The sequence below is a fragment of the Trichechus manatus genome, unplaced genomic scaffold (assembly GCF_000243295.1).
Source record: "Trichechus manatus latirostris isolate Lorelei unplaced genomic scaffold, TriManLat1.0 scaffold00037, whole genome shotgun sequence".
Taxonomy (NCBI): Eukaryota; Metazoa; Chordata; class Mammalia; order Sirenia; family Trichechidae; genus Trichechus; species Trichechus manatus.
Window position 1 is genome coordinate 19825503 of NW_004443973.1, and position 27547 is coordinate 19853049.

At 36.2% G+C, this 27547-nt stretch overlaps 1 protein-coding gene across 3 annotated transcripts in view; it reads left to right on the forward strand.

Annotated features, from left to right (window-relative positions):
* COBLL1 (cordon-bleu WH2 repeat protein like 1) overlaps window positions 1-27547 on the forward strand; it is a 75397-nt gene that overhangs the window by 15011 nt on the left and 32839 nt on the right. For 2 of the 3 annotated variants that reach the window (XM_023730610.1, XM_023730613.1), the window contains exons 2-6: window positions 11111-11312; window positions 12701-12929; window positions 13719-13757; window positions 19174-19271; window positions 19384-19620. In XM_023730610.1, the coding sequence (XP_023586378.1) occupies window positions 11111-11312; window positions 12701-12929; window positions 13719-13757; window positions 19174-19271; window positions 19384-19620 (805 nt within the window). The remainder of the gene's footprint in view (window positions 1-11110; window positions 11313-12700; window positions 12930-13718; window positions 13758-19173; window positions 19272-19383; window positions 19621-27547) is intronic. The other variant, XM_023730611.1, reaches the window with a different exon arrangement.

Sequence of the window (27547 nt, forward strand, 5' to 3'; positions counted from 1 at the left end):
CATTTTCCGTTGGTACACTTCGTGATTAATCAATCTTTGCAGCAACCCCATTGGATACAGGATTTGCTTACTAGTTAATGTCCTACTTTTATAGTGTTATGGCTCCATTACGGGAGAACTAGACCGTCAGGAATTCCCATCCTCAAAATCTTCTAGGTCAAGATCATCTGTTTCATGCTTTTAATGCTGAATACTGAGGCTTCAATTAAATATTTTAAGCATTCAGACTAGTTTGAGGCTGGTTGTGAAGAAAAGCTTAACCCTGCGTATATCTACCGCTTCTTATGTACCACTTCTGGGTAAGGATGACATGACTGGGGGCAGAACAGGACTACTAGTCAAATTGTTAATTAAAAAAAAAAAAAAAAAACACAAGCTTTTATACCTGGAAGCTCTTTTCTTTTTTTTCTAAAGCATATGAATCTCCTTTCAACAACTATGCCTTCTCATGCTTCAGGTACTGTACAGAGATCTCAGTTATATGCTGTCTGCTGTGTGTTTGAGTTCATTGATGTTGAAGCAGAATTGCCTAAGAGAAATAATCACTGGCTCCTGTAAATTCCTCATTCAGCAACATAGACCTCACCATGTGCCAGACACTGTTAGGTCCTGGGACTAAAGATTAATAAGATGTGCTTCTGCTGGAGAGGAGTTCACATCTAGGTATTAATGGAACCCAGATAGCATCCTGAGTTTTGTTATAGATTGAACTGTGTCTCCCAAAAATATGTGTTGATATCCTAACTCGTGTACCTGTAAATATGACCTTGTTTGAAAAGTTTTGTTTTGTTCTGTTAATGAGATCGTACCAGTGTAGGCTGAGTCCTCATCCTAATTACTTCTAAGTGGTGACTTATAAAAGGAGCAGAATAGACACAGAGACACATGCACAGGAAGGGGAAGACAGACAGGCATCATATGAGAACCTACCAGGAGTAAAAGGATGCCCTAGATTGCTGCCAGATGTCAGAAACTGGGAGAGAGGCCCACGGAGGGAATGAACATGGCTTTGACCATGATTTGGCCTTTTGGCCTGCAGAACTGTGAGAAAATAAATTTCTGTTCTTTAAGCCATCCACTTGTGGTATTTTTTGTTATAGGTAACTAAGACAAGGTCACTCTGCCCCTTAAGGTCTAGAACAGATTGTCCTGAACCCTGACTATACTCTCTGTGGAAGTTTCCTTTGTAATATTTTTACAAATTCCCAAGGGTTTTTATATTTTTGGGACCACCTCTGACTCTGACTATATCTTACCACCTCTGAATTCTTATTTTTCAGTGTCTACCTTATGAAAAGTACTTTATTTCCTTGATTTAACCTCTTCCAAAGCTACTAGGACCTTAGTGATGGATTGTAGTTTACCAGGGAGAGGTTAGCAAGCATATTACATGGAAAACAATTTATTTTTGCATATTAGGCCACCTCGCATTTCTCGATGTCCATGCAGTCTGCAATCCTTCCTCTTTCCACTGGCTAACTCCTCCTTCTGTCTTTTATGTCTTCTCACCCCTTTCTTCCTGCATTGGCTTTAGAAACTGAAGTATTTCTCCTTGCCATGCACAGTAATTCTGTATCCAAACTTAAGCCCAAGTCCATCTTTGCATAGCCAAAATCCTTCCAAGTTACAAGTGAACCAGTGTGTTTGTAGAGCCCCTGAGATTGGGGTCTCTCAATCTAAACTGCTCCATCCACCCTGCTAGAAGACAGTTGTTGTTAAGTGATAAGAGCTATACCATAGGGCTGTACCAAATGCTATAGCAGCATATGAAAGGATGACTAACTCTCCCTGAGATAATTCGGAAAAGTTCACAAAGGAGGTAAATTAAAATTTCCTTTTTTTCTTATTCTTTACTGTAATAATGTGCAATTGCATTCTTGCAGGATAAAAGCCCCTAAATTTTTGAAATTTGACATTCTTTCCTAATCCAATTTTTTATGTGTTACTTTTGCACCTTATGGTTTTCTAAAATTTATATAACATCTTCACAATAAAAGGCTTACTCAAAAATGTAAGGTTTTCTGTTCACAATTTTCATTTGGAATCAAACTTCAAACTCCTCTTTCCTGAACACAAACTATTCCAGTAGAACAATCACATGGGGAAACTGAATCCATCAGCAGATACTATCCAAGAGGGGAGAGACAGACTGGCAGGTACCCTGTGCAAACTTGAACTGCAAATAGGGAAACAAGTTTCAGCTGAGTGGGCTCTGGGGCTTCAGATGTTTTGCTTCTAGTCTTCTAGTTAAACAATTAGATAGTTGTGAATCTCCTTTAAGGAGAGTGGTAGTAGTGATGGTGAACAGGGTGTGAAAAAAGAATTGAAGAGTTGGTATTGTCAAAACAGTAAAATGTGAAAAGAGAAAAATAGAAGAAAATAGGCAGAGTGGTCCAAAGACCTTTCTAATTCAGGAGTTGTGTATCAATGGGGACACTGGTGGAATGGTGAGACAGCTGAGGCACAGTGTCTTTGGTGTATCAGCAAGGTGACATTTGAACTTCAGCAAAATCAGTGAGTTTGGATGAGATGCATAGGAAGAGGACATCTCGCTACAACAATTCGTACTGAAGTAACTAGCAGAGTGGAAAAATAGGAAGAGAGGTAGAGCATAGTCCCCTATAACTGAAGCTCAGAAGGAGAAATTAGGGGATTCAGAGAATGGAAGAAAGTGTGTTTCACAGTCCAAAGTTGCTCGCAACATAAATCTTCCAGGAAACGAGAATAGACAGCAATAGCATTCCATGGTAGTTAAGGTTATGATTAATACTCAAAAAGAGTAATGGGTTGGCTTCAAACCATGGCTCCTACTCTTTCTAGCTGTATGAACTTGAGTATATTATTCTGTGCCTCAGTTTCTTGTTAGGAAAGTGGGGTTAATAACATTACCTGTGGGGCTCCCTGGCATACTCTAATTCCACTCCCTACCACAACTCTTGGTGATTGTATTAGCCATGCTGATGATGCTTCTTATAACCCGACCTCTCCCATCTTTGATTTCTTTCAATGACCTGTCCTCTCCGCTACATCAGCCACCCACCCCCATGGCTGTATTTTAGACCTAGACCTGATCATGACCAATACTACAACTACTTCATAATCCCAGTTTCAAATATCCCCCTTTCTGACTACCACCCACTATCTTTCTAGTTTACTCTATCGTCTACCCAAACACCAAGAGTTCCTCAGCCCTACTGAGAATTTCAATTCCATTGAGTCTATCAACTTTATACTGTCCCTTACCCAAGTTCATTGCCCAGCTTAGATTTTATGGTCTGTCATTATATTCATTCTCTTGCATATATCTTTGACATCTTATGCCTTTGCTCTTGTCTGGTAAATATGCAACCTTGGTTGATCCAAGTCTCTGCCTAATCTGTGTCTGCACCAACAAAACTGAATGCGGCTGCAGAAAAATGCAACCAAGGTGACTGATTTTACTTTAAATTTCTGATTACTAACCAAGTGGGTCATCAGTGCTAATGGGCAATTCTGCTACACAGTGTACTCCAGTCACTCTCTTGCTTTATGTTTTCTCCTCTCTTTAAACCTCCAAAAGTTCCTTTCCCGTGCCTACTTTCAGTTGATAACTTTGATTTCTATTTTGATGAGAAAAAAATAGAAGCAATCTTAGTCCATTGTCCCTTTGTTTCCACTACCACATCTACCCTCTACAAACATCTGTGCTTATGCATTCTGCCTTCCCTCTTATTTCTAAGTATGAATTTCTCATTTTCTTACCTAAAGATCAACTTTTCTACTTGTGAACTAGATCCTATTCCCTCCTGCCTGCTTGAGGCCATCATTCTGGCAATCATTGTTTCTCTCATAAATCATCAATTCTTTTTCTCTATTGAATAATTCTCATCAGCCCACAATCAAGTTTTAATTATTCCATCTAAAAAATATATAAAACACCAACATTCCTTGACTTCATAGTCCTTCCCCCCATGCTTCTGATCTCTTTAGGATCAAACTCTTTAGAGGGGGAGAAAAAAGAAACATGAAAGAGTTGTTAGTACTCTATTTCCAAATTCACTCTTTGTCTCCTCTTGTTCTTATTTGTTAGCCTTTGCCACCACCAGTCCTTCACTGAAACTGTTCTTGTTGAGGGCAGTTGTGGCTTCCATAGTTCTAAATCCCTAGTCAATTCTCTGGCCATGTCATATACTTAACCTATCAACAGTATTTAACACTGGTCTTCTGGGCTACCACTTTCTCCAGGTTTTCTCTAAGTCTCCTTTGCTGCGTCTTCCTCTTCTAAACTCTGAATGTTGGGTGTTCCAGGGCTCAGTCATTAGATGATGTCTCTTCTCTGTCTATACTACTCCTTCGGTATCTCATCCATCTTCTTGGCCTTAAGTACTGTTGTGTTTTTGAGCCATGCACCCCTTTAATAGCTTGTGGACTTCTTCACGGAATAATGGTTTTAAATGCATAAATATACAGGATTTCAAAGGAACTAATTTTAATATTGAAATAGTTGTCAAAATATACATGCTTTTTAATACATTAAATAAAATCTCATGGTTGCTGTAATAATTACTGTAATTCAAAATATTGATCAGTATGAATAAGATATCTGCAAAAACACTAATGTGATATAAAACAACCTGCAGTTTCTTTCATTGGCAAAGTCACTGAAAAAACCAAACTCAGTGCCGTGGAGTGGATTCCAACTCATAGCAACCCTGTAGAGCCACCTGAAACCAAACCCAATGGCGTCGAGTCTATTCTGACTCATAGCGACCTTATAGGACAGAGTAGAACTGCCCCATAGAGTTTCCAAGGAGCAGCTGGTGGATTCCAACTGCCAACGTTTTTGTTAGCAGCTGAGCACTTAACCACTGGTGCCATCAGTGCTCCTTATAGAGCTACCAGTACCCCTAATATTTGAAGAAAAACTCAAGTTTTGTGAGATGAAGTTCAGACCTTCACCCCCATTGTCACTCTGACTTTGTGCCTTTTGTTTTCACTCTAGCCAACTGGCCTTTTTGTTTTTTTTTAAAGATTCAGAGCGCACTCCTGCCTCAGGGCTTTGTACTTGTTAACTCTGCCTGGAATGCTCTTTCCCCAGATAACCATCCCATTCAGGTCTTTAATTCTAATGCTATCTTTTAGTTAGGGCATTTTCTAGCCTTCCTTATCTTTTTTTCATCATCGCACTTATCACCATCAATAAACTGTATATTTTACTGCCTTAATTAATCTCTTCTCTCTAGATAAGTGGTTCTCAAACTGCAGTATGCATCAGATTCAGCTGGAGGGTTCATAAAAGCACAGATTGCTAAGCCCCGCCCCTAGACTTTCTGATTCAATGATCTGGACTGAGGCTTGAGAATTTGCATTTCTAACAAGTTCCCAGGAGATACTGATGCTGCTGGTCAGTGGATCACATCTTGAGAACCAATGCGCTCCAACTGCTCTGTCCAGTACTGTTGTCACTCATCACATATGGTTATTTAATTTGAATTTAAATGAAATTAAAAATTCAGTTTAGCACTCCACTAGCTCAGCATATTTCAGATACTCAATAGCCACATATCACAAGTGGCTACCATATTGGGCAGCACAGATATAGAACGTTTACATCATTGCAGAAAACTCTATTGAACAGCAGTGCTCTAGAACATAAGCTAAATTGAATGGATTTATTTTCTGTTTTTTTCCTGCACTGTTATATCCTCATGTTTATATATTTGGTCCAACTAGAGCTTACTTTAGTGTAAAGATTAAGGTAGATACACAACTTTAATTTTTCTTCAGATGGCTAGTCAGTTTCCCTAATACCACTTACTGAAAAATAAATTCTTTCCCTAGAAACTTGACATACCATTATCATATGCAGCATTAAATTCCCGTATATGTTTATGCCTATTATAGAACTTTCTAGTCTGTTGCATTTGTGTGCCTGGGAAAGGAATATTTTCAAAGAAGAATTGACTTCTGCAATTATGGACTAAGAGAATAAAATTGTAAAGTTCTGTAATTTTTAGTTGCCTTTCAAAGAGCCTTTTTATTAGAAAACATTTAGGCATTGTTGAGTATAAAGGTCATGAGATAGCTCTAGTCAGCATGTAGTCTTTTTTTGCTATGAAATCTGGCATAGTGTAAAGATTATATATGACCAAATAGACTGAAGGAATAGGCCATTGTTATAATATTTTTTACCTGTTAATCACCCCATTGGTTAAATTAGGCGCTTAATGTATTATAGTTAGAAATAAAACAGTTCATTAAGAAATATCAAAAGGGTTAATAAGAAGATATATAGAGAGGGTTAGATTGTTCTTACCTTTTAGAAATGGAAAAAAATATTTTCCCTTAAATGTCTGTATATTTGTACGTAGGAGAATGAAACATGATGGCACAAAAATAAGGATTAATGAAACAAACGCAAAAACAAAACTTTAATGGCTATTTTTGTCTTGTTAACTTTTATTATGTATATCTGGCAGAAATTCTAAAGAACTGTAGGTTTAAGAAGTAAAAGATGTTTGAAATGTAAGCTTTAGTGGTTTTACATTTATTACTTGACACATTCATATAGAGAAAGAAAGAGAAACATCACAATCTGCCCATGTCACCAATTACTCATACACAGCAGTGGACAGCTATCCATATCGTTGGCAATAAAAGTTCTCTCATTTTCCAGCTTGATTGTATTTATAATTACATTTTATATTCTTAGACATTACCTAATCCTTTTCAACTTTATTTACTGTCAGAGAAAGCAGGTACTATTTCTAAGACTAGAGTTGGTATGTACTGTTAAATTGCTCCCGTAGAATACTGTATTACCAAAAAATAAACTTCAATAAGACCATTATGCTAGTGTCCCTCTGGATGAAATTTCAAATATACTTTCCAAAGCCACAATTTGCAAAATTATAGACAAAGTTATGTGTGGACAGCCTATGTAGCTTAAGAAAAGGACACAAGAGCCCTGAATATTATTGTGCAAGTATCAAATAAAGCCATAGAGAAGGATTTTGAAGACTGAAGCATATTCAGGAGAACCTTTTTTACTGATGAGCTTCAGAGTCTTTGATTTATTTACTTTTTTTGTATATGTATATGGGGTGCAAATCAGCTACATCTGTGGAAAGAGACAATGGAGAAGCTCAGTATCATCAGTCAGAACAAGGCTAGGGGCCAACTGAGGAACAGACCATCAATTGCTCATATGCAAATTCACGTTGAACCTGAATATAATTAAAACAAGTCCACGAGAGCCAAAATATGGCCTTGTGTATATCCCACTTGAATTTAGAGACCATCTCAAGAATAGATGTGACGCATTGAACATTAATGATTGAAGACCAGATGAGTTGTGGGGTGACATCAAGGACATCATACATGAAGAAAGCAAAAGTTCATTAAAAAAGAAAAGAACAAAATGGGTGTCAGAAGAGACTCTGAAACTTACTCTTGAATGTAGAGCAGCTAAAGCGATTGGAAGAATTGATGAAGTAAAAGAGCTGAACGGAAGACTTCAAGGGCAACTCAAGAAGACAAAGATAAAGTAACATTATAATGGAACATGCAAAGTGGAGTTAGAAAACCAAAAGGGAAGAACACGCTCAGCATATCTCAAGCTGAAAGAACTGAAGAAAAAAATTCAAGCCTCAAGTTGCAATATTAAAGGATCCTATGAGCAAAATTTTGAACGATGTTGGAAGCATTAAAAGAAGATGGAAAGAATAGACAGGTCACTGTACCAAAAAGAACTGGTTGATGTTCAACCATTTCAGAAGGTAGCATATAATCAAGAACTGATGGTATGGTTGGAAGAAGTCTAAGCTGCACTAAAGGCAATGGCAAAAAAACAAGAGTTGAGGAATCAACAGAATACCAATTTAGATGTTTCAACAAATGAATACAGCACTGGAGGCATTCACTCATCTATGCCAAGAAATTTGGAAGACAGCTACCTGGCCAACCAACTGGAAGAGATCCATATTTGTGTCCATTCCAAAGAAAGAGGATCCAACAGAATGCAGAAATTATCGAACAATATCATTAACATCACACACAAGTAATATTTGGCTGAAGATCATTCAAAAGCGATTGCAGCAGTACATTGACAGAGAACTGCCAGAAATTCAAGCCAGATTCAGAAGAGGATGTGGAACGAGGGATATCATTGCTAATGTCAGACGGATCTTGGCTGAAAGCAGAGAATACCAGAAAGATGTATACCTGTGTTTTATTGACTATGCAAAGGCATTTGACTGTGTGGATCATAACAAATTATGGATATCATTGCAAAGAATGGGAATTCCAGAACACTTTAAATGTGTTCATGAGGAACCTGTATATAGATCAAAGAGGCAGTTGTTCAAACAGAACAAGGGGATACTTACTGCATGGTATAAAATCAGGAAAGGGGTACATCATGGTTGTATCCTTTTACCATACTTATTCTGTCTGTATGGTGAGCAAATAATCTCAGAAGCAGGATTGGAGGAAGTCTCATTTACAACCTGTGATGTGCAGATGACACGAACTTGCTTGCTGAAAGTGAAGAGGACTTGAAGCACTTACTGATGAAGATCAAAGACACAGCCTTCAGTATGAATTATACCTCAACATAAAGAAAACAAAAATTCTCACAAGTGGACCAACAAGCAACATCATGATAAATGGAGAAAATATTGAAGTTGTCAAGAATTTCATTTTACTTGGACCACAATCAACGCCCGTGGAAGCAGCAGTCAAGAAATCAAATGACACATTGCATTGGGCAAATCTGCTCAAAAGACCTCTTTAAAGTATTATAAAGCAAAGATGTCACTTTGAGGACTAAGGTGTACCTGACCCATGCCATGGTATTTTCAGTCACCTCATATGCATGTGAAGCTGGACAGTTAATGAGGAAGACCGGAGAAGAATTGATGCCTTTGAATTATGGTGTTGGTGAAGAATATCGAATGTACCATTAACTTCCAGAGGAACAAATAAATCTGTCTTGGAATAAGTACAGCCAGAATGCTCCTTAGAAGTGAGGATGACAAGACTTTGTCTCAGGTACTTTATACATGTTAACAGGAGGGAGCAGTCTCTGGAGAAGGACATCATGCTTGGTAAAGTAGAGGGTCAGGGAGAAAGAGGAAGACCCTCAACGAGATGGATTGACACAGTGGCTGCAAAGATGCAGGCATGAGACAATTGTAAGGATGGCCAGGACTGGGCATTGTTTCATTGTCTTTCACGCAGGGTTGCTATGAGTCAGAACCAACTCAACGGCATCTAAGAACAACAACACATGTATGTGGGAGAGGAGAAGGGAAATGAGAGTACCATTAAGAAACATACCTCTTTATGCTATAGATACTGGAATGGCCCAGGAATGGGAAACAACAACAGAAGGGGAGGTTCAGTTAGAGAGCTGAACACACGGGATGGTTTGAAAGTCTACCCAAAGTGTTATTTGAACTCAAGTCTACAAAACTTCAGACAACTAATGCTACCCTACCCCTGATAGAAAAACTCTGGAGCCAAGGAGCCAGGGAGGCTTCAGTCCTGTGAACCCTAGCTAGGATAATGGGTGTGAGGTGCCATATGAAAAAAGATACATCAAATTAAAAATTGCATGCTGATGATGAAATGCCTGACCTCATTGCCTGTAAAGTTCCTGAAAGCCAGTTGTTAGTTTCATATCTCCAGTCAGGAAATTGGAGAAACATTTTTACTGATGTGTAGGTTTTTCAGTAAAAAAAACTGGCTGTCCAAGTGATGATTTTAAAGTAAAGCTCACCAGCCAACATCAGCTACCATCCATGAAAATATGACTTTTAAAGAGTGTTTTAGTGTCTCAGTCTTAAATATGAACTAACAGTTTAGGATCACCAGACATTTGAGGAAAGCATATGATATAAAAGATCTAGGGTGCTTTCTTTAAGGGCTGACAATTAAGCAAGACTGGAGACCACATTGCTCCATTCATGGTATGAATGAAAACACAAACCTGGATCATCCATTGGAGTCTTTAGAAAGGGAAGCAAAAATTGGGAAGTATCCCTGAATCTCAAGTTGGGTATACAATTTCCTTTGGAAATAGGTTCTGTATTGCCATTAGTATTTAGCACTGAATCACTATGATCTCATGCATTTACTTGGTTACTTGTTTATCGTCTTGCACAAGGGCCCATAAACTTTATCAAGGATCAGAGAGTAAATCATTTAGGTTCTGTGGGACATACAGTCGATGTGGCATCCTACTCAAGTATACCATTGTAGCACAGAAGCAGCCATAGACATATGAACATATGGACATAAAACATACATAAACAAGTGGATATGATTGTGTTCCAATACAACTTTATTTACAAAAATAGACTGTGGGTCTATTTTGATCCACAGGTTTAAGTTTGCCAAACCTTGGTCTAATCCACGCAGTAAAGTATTAATTCTATGAGAGCCAAAGCCAAAAACTAAATCCACTGCTGTCGAGTCGATTCCAACTAATAGCGACCCTGTAGGTCAAAGTAGAACTGCACCATAGAGTTTCCAAGGAGCGCCTGGTGAGTTGGAACCGCCAACCTTTTGGTTGGCGGCCGAGCACTTTAGCCACTGCCCCACTAGGACAGGTTTGCTATATCACTTGTACTATGTAGCAAATATTAAATAAACATAGTTTGAATGAATTAAAAAATCTGTATTACACTGTTCTTCAGGATTTTGTGTGTTTACTCTGGTAGATAAGCACTATGTTAAGCTATTCTGAAGCGAGGTGGTTTTTGCTGTTGTTTCATATACTTTACTCTTAAAGGAGCTTTTAATGTAACCTACTTATAAGCTAAAGACTGCCAGTATTCCAAATAATATTGTGAAGGAGCACCTGCTGAACTAATTGACTGCCCTTGGATAAGGAAGGGACTTCTACAGCTTCTCCTCTTCCTGAAGTTTATAACATGAAGACCATTTGGCAGATAGGAAAAAAATACAGTTAATTGTTGAACCAACACTAGACCCCAAGTTCCCTTGAATACTATTGAGAGCTTTTTAACTATTATAATTTTGTATGCTTAAATACCTTATAGTCATGTTTTTAAGCTTCTTTTATGTTTTATGGGCCTTTATGATTACCATTACTCTTATTTTACAGTAAACCTATGATGGACTTGTTGATATTCCTGTGTGCACAGTATCACTTAAATCCATCAAGCTACACAATTGATGTGCTGTCAGCTGAAAAGAACCCCATTAAATTTAAGCCAAACACACCAATAGGAATGTTGGAAGTGGAGAAGGTAATTTTAAAGCCAAAAGTGTTGGATAAGAAAAAACCTACACCTATAATACCAGAGGTAAGAATTTCACTGCAGATTTTGATATTTTACAGCTAAAATATTATAAGTTGATTTTTCGGTCATCTGCATTTCGTTGTAAATCAATTAAAAACTGATTTTTCTGGTCAAATTTTATGTGAACAATACGATTTCCTAGGCCACCTTTTTTTAGGATGTAGTTGGTTATTGATCCTTGGATTAACTAGAATTTGGGGGAGTATTTTAGATTTTAGATGATCTTAAAGTGATCTATATAACTGTCTCAGAGTCTGACAATTATGAATGACTATATTTTAAGCTATTCTTTAAAAAAGCATTTAAAAGGTTTTAGAATTCTAAAATGTATTAATTTTTTATTGTTTCTCTATACTTGGTAAACTATGGTTATAAGTTACTAACTTCTACATTATTGTTAGTTTGAACTATAGTTTTTCAGTTTTATTTAATGTATAAATCTGAAGTGAAAATTTTGAACCCCAATGATTCTAATATCATCAGTTCTTTTTTCTCTATAAAATGCTTAGCTGCCATAGACAATAAGAGTGGAAGTCTATGGATTTCAAGAAATACTCTCATTATAAACAGTATCAATCAGTTTTCATTTCATAAAATATATAAAAGTTTATATATTTAATTGCTAGTTCATTTACTTACAAGTTGAGTACATATATTCTCATATTATGAATTTTTTACAAAAGGGTTGACAGGTTTTTTTTGTTTTTTTTTTTTTTTTACTATATTAAAACATATTTGCTTTCTACAATGTGCTATTAAGTATTAATTAGGATATTGGACTGTTTTCCCTCTAGATAAGTATACTGTTTGTCTAGATGGAAATATTTTTACTTAGGTGACAGCAGAGGATTATATGTGGGGTTTTGGCTTTATAAATGTTTACTTAGAGGATTTGCAAACTGTAGATTTCACTTAGTATGTTCACATTTGTAAGTTATAAAACATGATTTAATTAAATTACATTAAAATTATAAAAGGCTTAAAATATAGTCATTCATAATTGTCAGACTCTAAGACAGTTATATAGGTCGCTTTAAGGTCATCTAAAATCTAAAATATTCTCCCAAATTCTAGTTAATCCAAGGATCAATAACTGACTTAAAAAAGGAGGCCTAGGATTTAAATCTACGTAATATTTTACTATACAAGGGTTGTGAATTTAATCCAGATTATTTTATTAAGCTAACTAATGTTTGTTTGTAAGAATTTGCTTTGGATATAGGAAGTAATATTAATAAAAAAACATTTACACCAAGATAGAAAAGTGCTGTTTCTGTATTGTACAAATACGTGATTCTATATCATCTCATTATTCTGGACAACATTGTAAACTGTCAGTTTGTGTCAATACATATTTTATGGTATAACTATAGCTTTAATCTGTGTTTCAGAAAACTGTGAGAGTAGTGATCAATTTTAAGAAAACACAGAAGACAGTAGTGAGAGTTAGTCCACACGCATCCCTTCAGGAACTTGCCCCGATTATATGCAGCAAATGTGAGTTTGATCCATTACATACGCTGCTGTTGAAGGATTATCAATCTCAGGAGCCCCTCGACTTGACAAAATCCCTTAATGACCTGGGTCTAAGAGAATTATATGCCATGGATGTCAGTAGAGGTAAGTAGTGCTTTTTGTTTTATTCATTTGACAGGATGTGAATATATGTGTGTGTATATGTGTTTATAATGTGGGTGTTCTTAAATTCTTAATTGCAAATTAATGGATCCATAGATAGAAGTAAACACATGTCATTGGGAATAAGAAAACTAAATATAACAAATTCAACTTGATTTCACTTCATGAAATTGGGATGAAAACTTTATCTGTCATCCATACTTTACATTTTCCCATCTACCTATAACTTTTTTTGGTGGAATTTATTCTATGTGGATTTGACAATTAAACAGAAATGAAAGTTTACATGTGAATTCTCTGTTCTTCTAATCCAGTGTGAATTACTACAAACTGTAGTTTTATCTGAGTGTTAATTATCATTCAAGTCTGGAAGTTTCTTGACTTTTTTTTTTAAGATCAGCACCCAAAATAAACTGGCTTATACAAAGGATCGATCTAATTCCAAAAGTGTTCTAACTAGAAATAGCTTACAGTTTTAATCTATGGAAAATAATGTATTAAAACTGAGAGATCTTAGAGAATGTTGGTTTGTATGGTGTCTGACAGACAAATGCAGGGTTATTTATTTAATGTAAATATGTTTCACTAGGGAAAATAAAAGTTCAGTGAAGGAGCCAATGACTTACACACTGTGCATAGGAACTTCAAACTTGGTCTGAATTTGTGACTTTATGTAATACACAGACTACTTTTACAACTCAGTGATGTTTTATAGTGAACAAACATCATTGTTACAGTCAATTTACCCTTTTTTACCCCCTCCTTCTGTAGACACTTCTGTTACTGCCTTCAATAAATCATCTTTACGAGGTAAGACACATGAATCAGTAGCAACAAATTGTGACATGAAATCTCTATTTGTATTGGGTAAATTGAAAAATAAGTTCTAATTTTACTGTTTTCATAGCATTACTAACATGTACATTGTGGGAGAGAGTTTAGAAAAATCGGTTTTATTTTTGAAGCAGTAATTTATAGGTTACCCCTTGATTTTTTAATATAATTGTAATAATTACATTTCAATAATTATTTTAAAATGATATTCTAAGAATGTGAGAAAACTCAAAAAATGATTTTGCTAGGATTGTAACTAGATACAAATGCTAATAGTTTAGTAGTATACTGTGGAAGAATTTCAGATTATTTCTATTGAAGAATTATTTATAAGAATCATGGTCTATTCATCACATGAAATTTTTGCAGCCATTAATAGTTTGTGAATATTTTGTAGTAACATGGAAGAATGCTTATGCCAAAATGATCTTTTAAAGCATATAAATGGGTTTAATACAGTGTGTAAAAAATTTTTAATGAAATTTCTGAAAGGAAATACATCAAAATTTTAATAGTGGTTACCTTTGCGTGTAGGACTAGGGGCGATTTTTTTTCCACCCTTCTTTATATTGCAGAATTTTATAACAGGCGTGTAATAACTTTCATAAAGGGAGAAAAACTTTATTAAAATTGTACAATAATAATAAACTCTGGATGACTTCTTTCCCCATTAAAAAAAGGATAGGCTCTGATAATTGATTACTGTAATAATTACCGTCCAACTAAAAAGAGCTTAAACTGTACACATTTTGTGTTATTGGAATTTTCTTTCTTTATTACTTCAGTTCTCTCAAAGTACACTGAGCCTGTCAATTCTAAGAGTTATGCATACATAAGTATAGTATGATTATTTATGATTGGTGACTGTTCTTAAGACTAGCTTAATTAAAGAAGTCAAAAATTCTTAAAATCTTAAGGTGCATATTGGTTAAGCGTCACAAGATAGGCATTTTAATTCTGACACTGCATTACCTGTCAAGCTAATTTGGCAAACTGATTGAGCAAATAGCTGTATCTCACCTCCCACTTCTATAATAATAAAGGGAGTTGTAAAAAGTGGTCTCTGTGGTTCTTTCTAGCACCAACATTCTGCTACTCATGCTTTCCTTTTGCTCCTAATTTTGCCCCTCTCTAAGATACGTAACGCTAGGCAAATCCTGCAGTCTCTTTGGGGCATCATTTGAGAGTGTTTGAATGCATGGATTTGTAAGACCCTCCCAGCCATAAAGTATATAGTTTATTCAGAGTATTAAATATTGTGAATTGAACCTTAAGCGATTAGAAGAGTAAAATTAGGAAAATCTCCTTTAGTGTCAGAATCTACAAGGTCAGTCCTCATCCTGTAAGTACCCCACCCCTTTGTTTTGTCTGATATTATCAGAAAGCTTGCATAATACTTAGAACTTCGCATGTGATTGTTTTTAGCTTGACTTCTGGAAACAGGAGACTACTGTATTTGAGTTGCTTTTCCAAGTAAGCTCAAGCCCTCTATTGTCTTACTGTTAAACTCTGAGTTGTTGTGATCCCTAACATAGAACATTAAGTGAAAACTTAGGCGTTAACTAGTGCAGGGGATGACAGGATGCCTGGAAATTGCTTTGCCTAAAATAACCACGAATCCACTTGATGGCACCTAACAACAACAACAACAAAATAACCATATAAAATACTCTGGCTATATTTATTGCACTGTGCCACCGTGGGAATTTTCCATCTACTGTTCCAATGAAATTTAATTATATATCTACATTTATCTACTGGGCGTTAAACTGTGTGTACATGCACCTAAGTGTGTGCATACACACACAGGTTGTACCTCTAAAGCCCAAGCAATCATGAGACTGCTAGGATAGATTCCAGTATCCGATGTGATTGGGTTGTAGACACAAGACACAGAGTGTTGGCAATTGAAAACTGTTATTATTATTTAAAGAAGGTAAACAGTAAACAAGAATAGATTAATTATAGAAAAGAAACAGTAAAGAACAGAAACAGATTTCTGGTGAATGGGAACCTGCTCACCCTTCCCAAGTTAAACACACGTCCATTTCTGGGTCACTGGGTGGGCAGCCGTGGACGAAAAGTCACCAGGTGTCTCTCTCTCAGCAGGTACGTCATCAGGTCAGGTCGATGTGGTATGGCTGTGTTTCTTCTCTATTTCTTAGCAGCTTTTCTTGGCTAAGACGGCCCCCTATGCTTGCTGGTGCAGCTTTCAACCAGTAGCTTTGGGACAACCCTGCACCAGTGCCAGGGATAGGTCCCGGCATGATGACAGCTCTTAAGGCAAAACCATTTTATTGGCAACCCCTGTATGGTGTATGCCCAAGCCTCTGCCCCACTGGAGACCTCCTGCCCAGAGGTGCCCAGCTGTGTTGGTGACCTTCTGCCCGGGGGTGCCCAGCTCCACTACCTGGGCCAACTTTGCCCACCACTACTGTCTGTCAGTCTCCTGGTTCCTGCCACTCATACTACTGCAGCTGCCTTTTCTTCTGCCACTCAGCTCTGCTGTGCTTGCCACGTTTCTCAGTCTTCACTGTTATTAGCTCACTGAGTGTTCCAGCTCAGTGTTACGGCCCTTGACCTGTATAATAGGTTTTCTAGGCAGTTCTCAACACAGGGCCCCATGTCCAAAGGACATTCTCCACTCCTCACTCTGGATCAGGAAGCCTCATCTGAACCTTGACATTCCAGGGTTCTTATCAGTCACTGGGCAGGCCCCCCAGCTAATCTCCCTAAAGGTCAGCTACTGGGTGGATTTCCCCAGCCAATTCGAGTACAGGTCAACTACGGATGGGCCACCCCAGTCAATCCATGTATTGTAAACCAACCAGTCCCTTGCAAGGCACTTATGCAGATAGCCAACTGACCAATCCTTTAGCAGATTGTGCCCCAGTTAATCATTTTGGGAGAATTACAAGCACAGGACCAGAAAGGCTGCATAAACCCATCGCACCACAGGTATTGTATCTGAAAATGAAATAGTGGCATTTCCACAAAAAAAAAAAAAAAAATCGGAGATATTATAAATCATCTTTAAGTGGACACTAGTTTAGCTGTACCGTTTAATGCGTGCACGTTATTTGAACTCTGGTCGTCTAGTTCCTCAGATGCTTAATGCAGTGACAATCATCTGCCTCCACTTCTCAACATTCATTAGGGTAAATGCTAGCATCCCCCAAACTATAAAAAGGACTCAGAATGACAACTTGGTGTGATACCTACCTCACAGGGTTGTTGTAAGAAATAAATTAAACATGTTAAAAAAAAAAAAAACTTTAAAGTGCTATTCACATATGCATTATCAATTAATTGTCAGTGTTGTCAATAAGCTCATTGTGTGAATGTATATTTTTTTTTAATATTTGAAACACCAGGATAAAGAATATTTTTTATTTGTGAAATATAGTTCTCCTTTAATATGTTATTGAGGCATATTGAATTAATATATTTGTTGGTGTTAACTATCTTTGCATTCCTGGAGTAGCTCTTGTCATAATTTATTTGGTTATTTAAACACTCTTTTAAATAGAACAACTTAAGACTATACATTTACCCCTAAGTTATGTTTTAGCTATTTCCCACAAGTTTTTATATTTAGTACTTTTTTTCTAATGTCATAGAAATGATATTGTGATTTATCATAAAACCCGTGTATTTCTTGGTAGAAATGGTTTTTTTAAATCCCACCCCTTATGACTGAAACTTTTTAAAAAAAATTACTATTTTCACTTTTTGTTGATGAAACCAGGCCATTTGTCTCATAGAGATTTTCACATTCTGGATTTAGCTGATTACATCTTGTGGTGTCACTTAATGTGTTCATCTCGCCTTTCTATTTCTTAGATTGTTAGATCTAGAGACTTGGTCAGATTTGATTGAGATGTTTTTGGCAAGAATACTTCATAGGTACTACTATGTACTTCTATTCAGAGGCATGTAATGTCTAGTTGTGTTTTGTTAACTGTTGATGATTGTTGCCTAGATCTTAGTTAATTAGGGGTTGCAAAATGTTGACATGCTAATGCAGATTTTCCTTTAGTTATTAATTAGAGTATTTCTAAAAAGCAAACTTCCTTATATCAGCTTTTTTACTACCATGAAGTAGAATTCATTCTGAAAAGGAAGGATACGTGTGTAAATCTTTCCCTTCATCAGTTTTTTAAATAATATGTTGATTCTTTAGCATTATACAAAGGTGAACAAGGAGCATTATGAACACCTTGACTTAAATATATGCTATGTATTTCAATCTATTGATTTATTATTCTTATTGATGCTCAAATTCACCTGGCTTTTTCCAATAGAAGCCTTACTAGATTGGTTCTGGAGTCCTTTTGATACAACCCCAGTAGACTTTGATAACTTTCTTTCTGGTATGAAAAGATGTTCCAGGTTCATCTCGCACATTTCTTCATACAAGGGATCAAGCATTCTCTCAAATATTTGTTGTTCCTCCTAGTGGGACATGGTAGAGACATTCTGGGCCACTGTGGCTGGCTCAGCACTACTGGATTTGTCATTTTTGGATTAAGCTCTTTCAGTGGATATTAGGAAATACTTTTTAAAAAATTTTTGAAGAAAGATAATGTATATAGTTTTGTGGTTTGACATTTGCCATTCTGATTCCAGTGGGGTTTCTCAACCTTGGCACTATGGACATTTTGGACTGGATGACTCTTTGTTATGGGGGACTGTCCTGTGCATTGTAGGATGTTTAACATCATCTCTCACCCCTACCCACTAGATTCCCATAGCACATGTCCCTCCACCCCCAGTTGTGACAACCCAGACTGTCCCCAAACATTGTCACATATTCCCTGGGGGAGATTACCCCCAGTTGAGAAACACTGATTCTAAGAAAGGTTAACATTTATGAAACATTTAACAAAGTACTAAGTAATTATAATAAATCATGTTTTAGAGAATATTTCATGATAGTTTAGCGCTGAGATGGAAGTATAATTCAAAATAAACAGTGGGACAAACTATATGGAAGCGAGTTCATATCTCAGTTAATTCAAAGTGTTGGTTTTTTTTTTTTTTAACCTTCTGAAATGTTGATCATTATATATAAAACACAGACTGTTGAGTCACAACTGAGTTTTTGCTCTAGCTGTCACTTCCTGGTTGTTAGCCCTGAGTATGTATCTTAGTTTAAGCTTCTGTTTCCTTTGCTATGAAATAGAAAAAATACCAAGTTTGCTTGTTGCATTGAGTATTAAATAAGATAACTACATATAAGGTGCCTAGCAGAGTTCTTGTTCATAGTCAACCATAAGTAGTAGCTTTCATGATTCGATAGTTTTTTTTTAAAGGGAAGATAATAGAATGAAGCCTTGGAAAGGAATATGAAACCTCACGTAAAAAGCAAGGTGCTTTTCTTTTGTTTTAGAGTCCTGCCAAATATCACAAGACCTAGACCTGATGAAAGAGAAAGAAAATAAAGGATTTTTCAGCTTTTTTCAACGCAGTAAGAAAAAGCGGGAGCAAGTAAGTATTTTGTTTTCTGATGGAGAATTTCGTAAGATTCTTCAAATCTTTTTAATTGCATGTACTTTTTATCTTGAAATTATAAGTAGATTTTTTTTTTATCCTTTATTAGACTGCAAGTGCTCCTGCAACCCCTCTAGTAAGTAAGTCTCGCCCGACTTTCATGAGGTCCAATACCATTTCCAAACAGTATATTTCAAACACCCTGCCATCAGATGCACCCAAGAAGAGGCGGGCTCCTTTGCCTCCAATGTCAGCATCTCAGAGTGCCCCACAGGGCCTTGCCAACACGCAGGAGAGGCCAGCTTCTTGTGTAGTGAAATCCATGAGCGTGGAAGAAACAAATAAGGTGTGTATGTTTTGTTTTGTTTTTATTAGAGTAGGGCAGGGGGCCATCTATTTTTCCTCTCACCTAACTTGTCTTTTTCCACATAGATTACTAATAAAGTTAGTAACTAGTTACTATCGTGTAATAAGATTAATAGCTAGTCACTAATAAGATTGATACTGGGAAACGATTGTGTGTATAGTTCTGTGATGCAGTAAAGAATAAATATGTCAAGTTTAAGTAGTTTTCCCATTCAAGCAAATAAATGATGCATAAACGTTAAAGTCCTTGTTTACTGAAGTGTTTGGTCCTTGTTTAATGCCTATATGCTCCAGTAATTTTAGAAACAAAAATACTTATTTTGGAACTTTTTTTTTTTTTTTTTTAATAGTAGCATGGTCTTTATGTTGGAGTTAATAGGTTCCTAAACTAAATAAATTTTCTTGATCGAGTCTTGGGGATTCCTGGTGTCTAGTTGATGCATAGGTGCCCTGCAGGCTGAGCGGTTAAGCTCTCGGCTGCTAACTGAAAGGTCAGTGGTGTGAAACAACCAGCTGCTCTGTGGGAGAAAGATGTGGCAGTCTGCTTTTATAAAGATTACAACCTTGGAAACCCGATGGGCATTTCTACTGTGTGCTATAGGGTCACTGTGAGTCAGAATCGACTTGATGGCAATGGGTAAGGGGCCTGGTATACAGTTAGATGCTCAAGAGTAAAACAAATGAGTCCCTTTATATAGAATATATTGCAATTGCTTTTATGCACTCCTATCTCCAAATACTATTTTAGGTGTTCTTTTCCTCAAATTTTCTTATTATTGTTCCTCTTAAATCCAAATTTTTCTTAAGAATGCCTTTTTTTGTAGAGATCCATTTGTATATCCCCTGTTTATTCATGTGGAAGATAAGTGAATATTAAATAATTATTACAGACTATGAGGCCATATATTTTGTTGCTTGTAATCAGATAAAATGTGGTTTAAATAGCTTTGAGAGCAAGTTTTATTTTGAGATATTTAAGATACTGAGAAGTTTTCTTCTATCTAGTTAAAAACTTTTATTTCCCACTAGAAAACTTAGCAAATTCAATGCTCAAGTAAATGAACTCACCCAACTACCTAATAGATGTTTCTCTGCTTCAACTTACTTTTAAAAAAAATTTTGAACTGTAGTTTGTAAACTGTCATGTGTGTCTTTAGAAAGTAAATAGTAACTGTAAGAGAAATGGACAAAGAATTCTTAAACTCCATAGTGATTTGGAAAATCATCTATTTAAGCTGTCTTCTTACTCCTATTAAGAGTCTTTTGTCTAATTTAATGTCTGGTATAAAATCCCATCTTACAAATCAGTAGAAGAGGGTTTTTTTTTTTTTTTCCACATGATAGAATATTTATTGACAATTTTTTTTTTTATGAGTAACTGCTGGGAGTTGGGTGAAGCTTCGCAGAAATGATTCTTGAGTTAAGTCTTAACATATGTGTGGGAGTGCATTAGTCAGACAAGAGTGACCCTGTTCAAAGACAGGGTTGTGAAGACCGTGGCATGCCTGGACATGAGCAAGAAACAGATGGAAACTGAGTGAGATAAGCAGGGGCCAAGTCAGTGCCCCCAAAGCCTTCATTTTTATGGCTGTAACCTTTAAATTTCTTCATAGTAAGTCATTTAAAAAGTTGCACTTTCCGGATTGTTTTATATTTTTAATTTGCAGAAAACTGTAAATTATTGTACTTTTAAGTAGCTTGTGGTTGTTGTTAGGTGCTGTTGAGTTGGTTCAGACTCGTAGTGACCCTGTGTACAACAGAATGAAACACTACCTGGTCCTGCGCCATCCTTACAGTCGTTGCTGTGTTTGAGCGCATTGTGTCAATCCATCTTGTTGAGGGTCTTCCCTTGTACAGGGACTGGTCCCTCCTAATAACATGTCCAAAGTACATGAGATGAAGTCTTGTCATCCTTACTTCTAAGGTGCATTCTGGTTGTACTTCTTCCAAGACAGATTTGTAGCTACCAAAGTCCATTTTTTTCTTTATATAGAACTAACTGTTAGCCTCTGCTCTCAAATCTTTATCCCAGCTATCCTCACCCAATCTGTTCCCAGGAAATGTCCTTTGTGCTAGGAGCCCCAAGAGGTCTATGTTGTCTTTGTAATAGTCTGCTGTTTGAATTCTAGGTTGCACTACCAATGACCTCACCAAAAACTGTTTTTTTTATTTTCACCCTCTGCTCTATGACTGATTGGTGCCCTCATGTTAAGTAATCTTTTTTTAATATGTTGCCTTTGGCAAATTACACATCTTATGTAATTTTCTAATTATTTTTTTTCTTTTGATCTGGACATCTGGATAGTTCTTTGATATATTGTTCAGTAGGACCCAGAAATACTTATTTTTCCCTAGAGAAGCTGAAGAGCCATTTTTTAAATTTATTTATTACAAAAATTTTTAATTATTAAGCTGTGGTCCTATTTTGTGAATGTGTGTGTGTGTGTGTGCATGTGTACCTGCTTGAACATGTGATCTTGTGCCTTAAAATTCATCTCAGCACTTACTAATTTCTTGGCAGTATTTGATGTGGTTGATTGCCCCTCAGCCTTGATTTTTTCTCTCCCTTGGTCCTGATTCCCTTCTTTTATCTCAGGTCTCTTTTCTAATTTTTTTCCTGCCCTACTTCCTTTACCCATTTTCTAAATTTGTTGTGACTGGGTGCCATTGAGTCGATTTCGACTCATAGCAACCCCATGTGACAGAGCAGAACTGCTCCATAGGGTTTTCTTAGCTTTAATCTTTTCAGAAGTAAATCACCAGATCTTTCTCCTGCAGAGCTGCTAGGTGGATTCGAACTGCCAGCCTTTCGGTGAGCAGCCGAGCGCTTAACCATTTGCACCACCAGGAATATTCAGATCCTTGGTCTTAGCCTATAACTTCTGAAAAGACATCTATGTGAATTCATGTACTGATTGTTCTCAGCTTTGTAATTCCAATCCCAATATTTTTCCAATTGCAGTTGAACTCCCTCTTGCTTATTGACTCATCACTGTCTGGAACTCAGAATATTTGAAACCGAATTCATGTTTTTTTTCCTCCCAGATTGAAAAGTTCAAGATCATCTTTGATGTGTTCTTTTTCTTTTCACATCCAGGCAGTGACTAATCCTTCACTCAATCTGCCTTTATAATGTCTCCTCATCCTTCCCTCCATTCCTCCTGCTATAGACATGCCAAGAGAGATCCAGGGCAAAGTTTGAGAGAATGAGAACTTGCTTCTCCACTTCTCTGTTCAGAATACTCTGAATGTGGCTGGAAGATTTGTATTTCTTTATTATCACATCCCAGTTCAGAAATCTTGGATAGCTGGCTGTTGTTTTCTTGACACTCAAGGTCATCCATAAATTGATGACAATTTTATTTGTAAATTTTAATTATAATGCTCGGCATGCTTAGAACTCTAACCAGAAGACTTGACTCATTGTTTCTCATGCAAAATCTTCCTGCTTCTCCTTTTAGAATGAGTGACTCCACCTCTGTCCTCTATCTTCATCCCTACTCACCTATTCAGATTATACCTGTTGTTTTTCCTACTCCATGAGAATTTTCTAAATTTTCTGGCACAGTTATCTTTACTTTCTGTGAATTTGTCTCTCGTGCTTTTTCATTTTGTTTGTTTGATTTATACACTTGTATAGGTAGTATATTCACATGATATAAAATTCTAAAGATGAAAAGGAAAATACAGCAAAAAGTCTCTGCCCTACCACTAGCCAAAAGCAGCCATATTAGCAATTTTTTGGTATCCTTTCAGAGACAATGCATACATATTCAAACAAATATTTGTGTTATGTATTATTTTTCCCCCAGATGGTCATATGCTATATATACTATATCTCACTTCTTGGTATTGATATATGTTATTGGGAAGATTCTTATCAGTATAGAAGGGGCTTCCCCTTTTTAAAGGCTACATAGTATTACATTGATGGATGTAATATGAGAAACTTATCCTGTTTTCTGGAGATAAACATTAAGGTTGTATTATTGTTTAAAGCTTGTAATGCTGTTAAATCTTCCCTTTTTTCTCTCCCCATCCAGAAAGCAGGAATTGTGTTCTCTTGCAAAACTCTGTACTATAATAGGTATTCAAGATAATTGATAAGTTGTTTTTAGGTGCCATCAAGTTGGCTCTGATTCATAACGACCCTGTGTGCAACAGAACAAAACACTGCCCTGTTCTGTGCCATCCTCACCGTTGTTGCTGTGTTTGAGCCCACTGTTGCAGCCACTGTGTCAGTCCATCTCCTTGAGAGTCACACGGTTCGATACAGTATATACAATGAGAATGTCTATCATACTTCAAACCATAACAGAATAAGTTCTTAGGTAACTTAAAAATCGCATACATTCACTTTTGTAGCAGTTGGTCTACATAATTGTTACCAGCGTTTTCTCTTAAATAAACTTTACAGAAATGCCAGAAGTTTGGCAAGGTTATATTTGAAAGTTTAAGGACCAACATCTAAAATGTAATGTATATTACATAATGCGTATAAATAGAATTAAGTCTTGAATTTAAGTTGTTTACATCGCCAGATGCAGATATACAAGAAATTCAACAGAGTATATACATTTAGGTGTAAATTTTACTTACTTTACTACTTGCTTGCTTTAAATTTAAAATCAAAGATAGTCATCATCACTGTAGACCTTTTATAACTATTTTAACAATTTAAATTTGAAAATTTAAAAAGGCATCATTTTAATGGAATACTTGGAAAAAATATAAATAGAAAAAAAAATAAGTGACAGGATCAGTTCTAAGTCCACAAAGAATTTTAGATACCCTCTTTCCCTGCAATTTTTCTTGTGTAGGTTGTCAGAGAAACCACAAGGGTGCGCTGTTTAATAGAAGTACAGCATTCTGATTTTTCCTATTTTCTTCCTAATACATCCTTGAATAACACAGAAAGAAAATGTTTATTTCTTATGGGTAAAGTGATGGAAAATGGAGCTAGAGATAGATTAGAGTAATGCATGACAAAATTATTTATAATTATCATAGTTTGATTTATCTGGATCTGTTGGTGTTCTTTTAAGTAGTCATTGATTTGATACCATGTTTGTGTTAGTCAAGGCTTGCAGATGAGTCAGTCTGTCTATAGCTTGGAATAAATGGTGAACACATACATTTTGTGGGGTTTTTTTTTGGCTGTCCACATTTCATAATTTGCCTCATTTCTCTAAGACATTTCCCAGTACTGGCAAGTGAAGGTATTTGGATGGTGATTTTGGAGCTTAAACTGCAAATACTCCCTAAAAAACCCTTGATTTTTTGAGTTAATTTTGACAACTGACTGTATGGTTTCCAGAGAATTCAAGGAAGATCCAAGTTAGTAAAATAATTTATCCTAAACCTTTCTTAGGAATGTTTCTGCATCTAAAATTGTTTTCTCCATCTAAAGAATATAATCTCCAGAATAAATATTTAACTGTCCTTGCTGCAGTTGTCCTTTTCATGTCCCCAGTTTCTCTGCATTCTCACGTGATTTTAAGCCCTATGTCATTTTCCCTTTAAAAGGCAAATATATTGTCTTCTGCAAAAATGTTCTTTTGGAAAAGAAGGCTTTCTAATTAGAAATTATCTGGCAGTTTTTCTTGGTACTTTTTTGCATTTTGTAAAAATGATTCTGCCTAAAGATTTGAAATGCCATTTGTGCAGCAAGATATATCATGGCTGACTCCTGCTGTTATTTACATGAGCCACATTGCATATACTGTCGTATAAAATGTATACAGTTATTCACAATAAAATTGGTATTTATGAAACTCAGAACTCAGAAATTCAATAACATTGACTTAAATTGAAAGTGGTTTAGAATTCTGGGATTAAAACTAAGTTCAGAAATCCAGTTACTGCACATTATTTGCTGACCAAGTGTCTGTGAAAAGCACATTTAATAAATCAATGGCCAAAGGATGCCCTGGTCTTATTGATTGCTGAGCCATTTTAAACCCATTTCACATTGGAAGAAGAGTTGGACAGACATTGCCAAGGATTGTGTCCCATAGAATTCACAGACCCTTTGGGAGAAATTCTTCATTTTTTGCACATTTGGTATAGCTTTGCTTTTTGGAATTATGTATGCAGTAGTGATCAGCTTTTGCCTTGGCTACTGGTGCAGTAGATCATTTTCTGTGGAAAATTGGGTTTTGGATGGAAACATATAGTAAGGAATGATCTTGATTGGACATTTCATTTGGTTTCCTTTTGCATTCTGCTGCAGAGGAATACTTAAATATTGAGAAATTGAAATTCTTTGCCTTCCAGTATTATGCAAGTGAAATTTAATACTCAGTGTTAGTTTTTCACAACTGATTGCCTTTTAAAAAATGTTTGACGTTATCCATTTCTTAACTCAGTTTTAATTTTTGATGTTTATCATGATTGACAAACAGATAAGATGATAATATTGTCAGATACTTATGACATACACAAATATGTACTCGGTCTTAGTTTTACCTAATGAATTCTAATCCTAGTTATTTTACTCAGGGTAATTAAGGCTGTACTCCTCTATTGTAACACAGCATGTATTTGTAATCTGTAAGAAATATGCCTCTTTTAAGTTTTGTCTCCAGATTATCACATGACATTTAATCGTCCCATTCTCTCTTATGTTTATTATATAGAAAGTGGACCAGTCACATAGCTTACAATTGCCTAGGAACAGTGGTTACTATGGCATTTTCAGTTGATGTACGGGATACAGTAGTCTGGTCTTCCGAAAACATGATTTGTTTCATTCAGTAGAGAAATTCACCAGCACATGTAATATTTAATCTACTTGTCTTTTTAAGGCTCTACCAGGTATAATACATACTTTGTAGCTTTCATCGGATTTTCAAAGACTCATAATCCTGATAACAAAAGTAATGTTTATATACACGACACACACCAGTTGTCAATCGATTCCAAACCATGGCGGCCCCAAGTGTGTCAAAGTACAACTGTGTTCCATAGGTTTTTCAATGACTGATTTTTCAGAAGTATATTGCCAGGACTTTATCTTCCAAGACACTTGAACCTCCAGCCTTTGGGTTAGCAACCAAGTGTGTTAACTGTTTCCACTACCCAGGGACTCCAGTGCTTATATAGTGCTTACTAATCTGCTGGGAGCCCTAGTGGCACAGTGATTAAGAGTTAGGCTGCTAACCAAAAGGTCAGTAGTTCAAATCCACCAGCTGCTCCTTGGAAACCCTATGGGGCAGTTCTACTCTGTCCTATAGGGTGGCTATGAGTCGGAATCCACTCGACAGCAACCATACTATATATACATACATAGAAATATACACTAATCTGCATGCTAGGCAAGGTTTTAAGCACACTACTTATTTAAGAATCCTCACAAAAACCCTCAAACCATAGTTTTAGAGTTCTGCCAGCTTTCCATCTGATTTAAAACAACAATGCTCATTATAAAGTAGCTCAACTTTAAAGAATAATACTATTTAAAGAACAATAGGTCATTTATATAATTAAGATGGAATGCTCTTCTTTATTAGCATACAAAAAGTTGTAGTTCTCTGAAGTTGCATACTAAGATAACAAAATAGCATTAAAAATAATCAGTGATAGGAGACTTCCTTTACAAGTACTCACAGTATGAAATTAACTTAGCCTCTCTACCACTGTGACATTTGGGACCATAAAAGTAAAGCCTTGACCTTCACTGGTAACCAGCATATGTTAGTAGAGGCCAGCAGAGAGAGGCAGGTTTGGATTCATGGTGAAAAAACCCCACAGAGTCACTTGGATCAAGTTTGCCATACTGACTTGACTCCCCTTCTGGAATGAACCGAATTAACCCCAATTTGTTTCCTTAATTGCTATGTCTTTTTTTTTTTTTTTAATTCCCGCAGGCCCTAACCTCTGTTAACATGTATGTTTGGTATTCTCAT